The sequence below is a fragment of the Sesamum indicum genome, linkage group LG6 (assembly GCF_000512975.1).
Source record: "Sesamum indicum cultivar Zhongzhi No. 13 linkage group LG6, S_indicum_v1.0, whole genome shotgun sequence".
Classification (NCBI taxonomy): domain Eukaryota; kingdom Viridiplantae; phylum Streptophyta; class Magnoliopsida; order Lamiales; family Pedaliaceae; genus Sesamum; species Sesamum indicum.
This window is the reverse complement of record NC_026150.1, coordinates 6736245-6742263: the sequence shown is the minus strand read 5'-3', so window position 1 is coordinate 6742263 and position 6019 is coordinate 6736245. Positions and strand designations below refer to the sequence as shown.

Here is a 6019-nt window from a genome sequence, read left to right as displayed (position 1 = left end):
CCGCTCTTCATCATTCTCTTCTTCTCTTCTGCAACTGCGGAGACTCATTATCATCAATTCTTCGTATGTCTCTAACGTTGTTTCGTTCTCTTTATGTACGTAGTATTCCATGATTTGGAGTAACTCATGTCTTTCGCTATGTATTTGTATTGTGTTGATAGGTTCAACAAACGCCGGTGAAGAGATTGTGCAAAACTCACAACATAATCACGGTCAACGGGCAGTTCCCTGGACCAACTCTTGAAGTCCGAGATGGTGATACCCTCGTCATCAAGGTCGTGAACAGCGCTCGTTACAACGTCACTCTCCACTGGTAATATATCTTTTGTAGTTGATGTAGTATTTTCGTTTCTTTATAGAATTCTTATGCAAAAAACAAACACCAGAAACAAGCACATTGATTTTATGTTTGATTTTTTTATCTTATTTTCGCTCACGTTTCACAATCTATCCGTATTGTGTTGTCCATTAGGCATGGTATTCGTCAGATGAGGACGCCATGGGCAGACGGTCCAGAGTACGTGACACAGTGCCCGATTCAGCCCGGAGCAAGTTACACATATAGGTTTACCATTGAGAATCAGGATGGAACACTATGGTGGCATGCTCATAGTAGATGGCTTAGAGCAACTGTTTATGGAGCACTCATCATCTACCCGAAACTCGGCGTTCCCTATCCCTTCCCAAAGCCCACAAAGGAGATCCCTGTACTTCTAGGTATGAAAAAGACAAAAAATAAGCAGTTCCAGTTCTTGCATTCTGTGTGCATAGTTAGTTACTAGTGCATTTCTTGAACAGGAGAATGGTGGGATAGAGACATCATTAGCGTCTTACGACAGGCGACGTTTACTGGTGCTGCTCCAAATGCGTCCGATGCATACACCATCAACGGCCAGCCGGGAGATCTCTACCGATGTTCAAGCAAAGGTCATATGATGCACATTAGTTTTTCTTGTCTGATCAAATTGAATTTCTTTAGTTGTTTCAGCAGACTGACTTACTCTTCGCTTATTTGGTGACTTAGAAACCACAAAATTCTACGTGAAATCAGGGGAAACAGTTCTTCTGAGAATTATCAATGCTGCACTAAATCAAGAGCTCTTCTTCACAGTTGCCAATCACATGCTAACCGTGGTTGGAAATGACGCTACTTACAACAAGCCCTTTGCGACCAGAGTCGTCATGCTCGGTCCGGGGCAGACGACCAATGTCCTGCTCACGGCTAATCAAATTGCCGGCCGATATTACATGGCTACACGTGCATATGCCACTGCACAAAATGCCGCATTTGACAACACGACTTCAACTGCGATCTTGGAGTATGACTCTGTACCTTGTCCTTCCAAGACTGGAGTGGCCTCAAGACCATTAATGCCTGTTCTTCCACGTTTCAACGACACAGCCACGGTAACTGCATTCACAAGCCAACTGAGGAGTCTGCCTTCCAAGAATGCAAAAGTTCCTACTCAAATTGATGAGAATTTATTCTTCACTGTGGGATTAGGCCTAGTGAATTGCATGCCAGGACCAAGATGCCAGGGTCCAAACAACACTCGCTTTGCAGCGAGTATGAACAATATATCCTTTGTGCTTCCGAGAAGGACCTCCCTGTTACAAGCATACTACCAAAACATACCCGGTGTCTACACAATGGACTTCCCGCCTGTCCCTCTGGTTACCTTTGACTACACGGGCAACGTGAGTCGTGGGCTGTGGCAGCCTCGTTTTGGGACTAAACTGTACAAGTTGAAGTTTGGTTCGAACGTGCAGATAGTGTTGCAAGACACGGCTATTGTCACGACAGAGGACCATCCCATTCATCTTCACGGATACCATTTTTATGTAGTAGGTCAAGGGTTTGGCAACTTCAACCCGACTGTGGATACAGCAGGATTTAACCTCATCGACCCACCAGTACGGAACACCATTAATGTGCCGGTTGGGGGTTGGGCCGTCATTCGATTTGTAGCAGATAATCCAGGTATTGCATATTGCATCTCTCTCTCTCTCTCTATATATATATATACATATATTTCTAAATAAATCTACATATATTTCAATTCATATTTCAATGGTTGAATGCAGGAGTTTGGTTGATGCACTGTCACATAGACTCCCATCTGACTTGGGGCTTGGCTATGGCCTTCCTAGTTGAGAATGGACCTGGAGAATTACAATCCATAGAGGCTCCACCACCTGATCTCCCTCCTTGTTAGGAACAGAGTTGAAAATATATACACAACAGAACATGCTGCCGTAGAATTTTCTTGTTTTATCGATTCATACGGTCATTGTTGTCTTCATTACTGTTGTCTATGTTTAATTTGCATTGACTAAAGCAAGTTGAAAATTTGTTAATGCACTTCGTAGTGAGAAAATGGCATGCTTGATTTGTTTCACTTCCCAAGTCTTGAATACAAATGAATTTATCTCATGTTTCCCTGACTTAAATAACAACAAGAGTTAGGACGTAAGCTTATTTATTAACAAAATCATAGAGAAGACAAATAGCAGTTTGTGGAAAATCTTATTAATCCGGAAACTACTAGACTGATAAGCAGAATGTCATAAGATAACAGAATAAATGAACTCTGATGCAATAACACAAAAGTAGAACATACAGAACCTGAGCCAAGTGGTGTATGGATGTAAGAAGTTTGTAAAGGTTAATGAATCAATTAGGATTGTGGTTTCGCTTTGCAGGTCCTAAAAGCATACCAAAAAAGTAGTCTAATGTACTTTCTTGTTCCTAAATATCTTTATGCACATGTATAATACATCATAAGTCTAGTAGGAATGACCGGAAGCAAGCTTACAAGAACTCTTTCAACGATATACAGTTTCTTGTAAAGCAATCTTAATGTATGCTAAAATGTATCGACTACTTTTACATCAACCGCCACTTTGTACACCACGAAAATGCTGAAGCTCGCTTTTGCCCTCTTAAAATTTGTTGTTGCACTACCAAAATGGAAGCCCTGCTGCCGAAATCCATGGATGCAACGTAATCTCCTATAACACCAAGCTCACTGTTGTCCCTCTTGTTTGATAGTCCCTGTAGAAGAACAGGATTTATTCCATGCTTTCTTCCCATAATCCAAAGATCACAGCAGTCGCCATTCATTGCCTGGATTGCAGCAATGGTTTCTTCGCCATTCTTTACCACCACCTCTCGGTAAACAACACGATTATTCCCTTCGTTTTTCACCCAAAACCATGTCACTAGGCCATCGTCGAGATTCTTCTCCATTTCAGTTTCTTCGTCGTCTCGGTTTGGGAGAAATCTGATGACCGTGAGCGATATGGCTGGACTTGCAGCCACACGGTCTGCATAACAAAGGGCCTCCCTCGCATCTGCTCCACCCAAGAAAAGAACGACAAGGTGATGCATCGAGCTTCTCAAAACGCCATTAACCATATTTGGGTAGGTACTTCTGTCGACTAGGATCCCTACAGTGCAAGGTGCGTGCGACAAGACGTTAGAGCTCACCGATTGTACTTGCTTAAGGGTTCTCGTCCCTGAGTGGTTATCTGTCAGTTTCTTGTGAAATGGTACGATGATCAAACAAGCATGTTTACAAAGAGCCAACTCGCAGATGTTCTGGTACATGCTTCTCTTGATGGTTATTGCTGTAAAAGGATATATCTTTATGAACTCCCCTCTGGTTTCCTGAAAAATCTTTAAAGCATTATGGATTGAACTGATGTGAGACCGATCATCTTTTTTATCTTCATTCTCGTGGTCAATGAACACTGGGTTGCTACGACCAACGAGCTCAATGAGATGCAAAGTGTAGACTGAGAAAGGACTGTCAACCGTTGGATTAGAGAGTTCGAGTAATTTCATAAGTCCGTACAGATTTTCTTCTTCATGGATACAAGCTACGATATGGAGTTCAGTGTTAGGAGGTGTATGTTGAATATTTCGTCTCCGGTTCACCATGTAAGGCCTTGTCGGATCATACAAAATACTGATTAAGGGTGTGAATAATGCAGTCACAACTGCAGTTAATAGAACTAGAATTGTGAAATGTTCCTGCCGTATCATCTGCAGAGGACAATAGATCAGAATCAAAGACATATCAGAAAGTTTAGAATCATCAGTTGAAAATCCTGAAAAGTTACCTTAAAGTCCATCCAATGCAGAAACAAAAGAAGTTCCACTTCACCCCTTAGACTCATTATTAAGCTAAGAGTGAGACTATCTCTAATTGTCAAGTCCAAGTAACGAGCTATGATGAGAGTGGCAGCCATTTTAATTGTGTATCCCGCTAAGACCATGTAAAAGAGCGGGTTCCAGTGGAGGACAAATCCGTGATCATGCCAACATACATAAATGAAAACGGCATGAGAAAAACCATGGCAATTGTCTCGCTTTTCTCCACAAGAATCGCTCCCAGTGGGGGGCCGTCGGGGACAACCAACCCAAGCCACAACGGTCCATTAGCAATGGCTAGGCCAAACATGTCAGCGAAAAATCCAGCTACCATAACACTCAACAATATGATGACAACGTAAATTTGATCAACTGGCTTCCCTTGGGGGGTTGTTCGCACAATCCACAACATGGCTTGCCTAACACCACCCATGATCGATGCCATAAAGACTACCAATGAAACAAGATACAACAAACCAGCTATAGGCTTATGTTCCCCCTGTTTGGTCGCCTCGAATATAATAACCCCAGTGATTCCGATCACATCACTGATTACTGCTGACGACAAGGCCATCCGTCCGATCTCAGAGCTCACTAGGTTGAGCTCCTTCACAATGGAGTACAAAACAGGAAATGCTGTGATAGCCAAAGATGACGTAACACCCCAAATTGAAGAAACTTTCGCCAGTTCCTTGTCCAAAGATTTCCTCACCATAATCGCGATGCTTAAGCTACCAATCAACGGTACAAGTACTCCAACCAGTGCAATATACCAATGTTTTTTATCGACTCTCCTTAGTATTGATAAGTCCATTTTCACCCCAGCCATGAAGAGGAAATACATGAATCCCATTACTCCAAGATTCTTTATCACATAATCCGCATTATCAGGGAACATATAGCTATGAAATTTCTTACTACGGCTTAATACAGATGGTCCAAGTATAATGCCACCCTAGAATCAATCAAAAGCACATAAAAAAAAAAAAAAAACGTATTAGCATGAAAGCACAGAGAAACGAACATTTATCGTACACATTTCTCTTGATCATCATTTTCAATGGTGTAAAACACAAAAATAGAAAAAGATACAGAACTCACAATGATTTCCGAGACAACCTTTGGCTGTCTTAGAGGCTTGAGGAGAAACCGAACAACACGAGAAATGATAATGATAGACGACAACTCTAACAGCAAAAGAGGAAAAGAATACTTCAATGGATTTTGGCCGTAGAAAATACCAAAGGCGTGATCGTTCCTTATCGCCCTACATATAACAACATTTTGCTTCATCGCCATTGTTGGTATGAATTGAGGATTGTTGCTATTCTACTCTTCCATTCATCACAGTATAGAACCAGAAAAGAAGAAAAATTAAGTGCAAAGATGGGAGGCATCAGCCCATGCATGCATATTGCAAGAAACTAACACTGAGATGTGAAGGATTGGACAAGCGCAAATATAGTATTGCACTTCCTGGAGTTAGTTAATATGGTTTATGCCTACTATTTGATTCCTTTTTGCCCTTTGAGAAATTACTTCACAATCTGATTTTTGACTTCTTGTGGCATCAAATTAGACCCCGTTTTCCATATAAATACCTCATTATCACATTATATTAGGTAAGTATAGACATTTTTATAAAAATAATCCTAGTCCTTTGTATATCTCTAACGTATAGTATTAGACTGACTTGTCTGTCCGATGTTTAAGGGGAAAAATACAAGCAATACTCGTATAATATTATAAATGAGCATATTATCCCCATATAGAAAAAGAATAATAATTTATCTGTCTGTAAAATACAGTAATTTACCTCCAAATTTTTCAAAATGAAGCAATTTAGTTCGAGGAGGTAAAATG

The 6019-nt window shown here is 41.0% G+C and overlaps 2 protein-coding genes across 2 annotated transcripts; one reads left to right on the top strand and one right to left on the bottom strand.

Moving 5' to 3' along the window:
• LOC105163993 (laccase-3-like) lies at positions 7–2399 on the top strand. Its single transcript, XM_011082530.2, has 6 exons — positions 7–63; positions 162–313; positions 473–717; positions 799–927; positions 1025–1981; positions 2086–2399. Exons 3-6 carry the CDS (start codon positions 489–491, stop codon positions 2214–2216), a joined length of 1446 nt encoding a protein of 481 aa, XP_011080832.2. The 5' UTR covers positions 7–63; positions 162–313; positions 473–488; the 3' UTR covers positions 2217–2399.
• On the bottom strand, positions 2643–5568 carry LOC105163992 (cation/H(+) antiporter 24). The gene is made up of 4 exons (XM_020694930.1): positions 5258–5568; positions 4316–5111; positions 4126–4271; positions 2643–4048 (listed from the first exon to the last, which is right to left on the bottom strand). The coding sequence occupies exons 1-4, from the start codon at positions 5453–5455 to the stop codon at positions 2888–2890; spliced, it is 2301 nt and encodes a 766-aa protein (XP_020550589.1). The 5' UTR covers positions 5456–5568; the 3' UTR covers positions 2643–2887.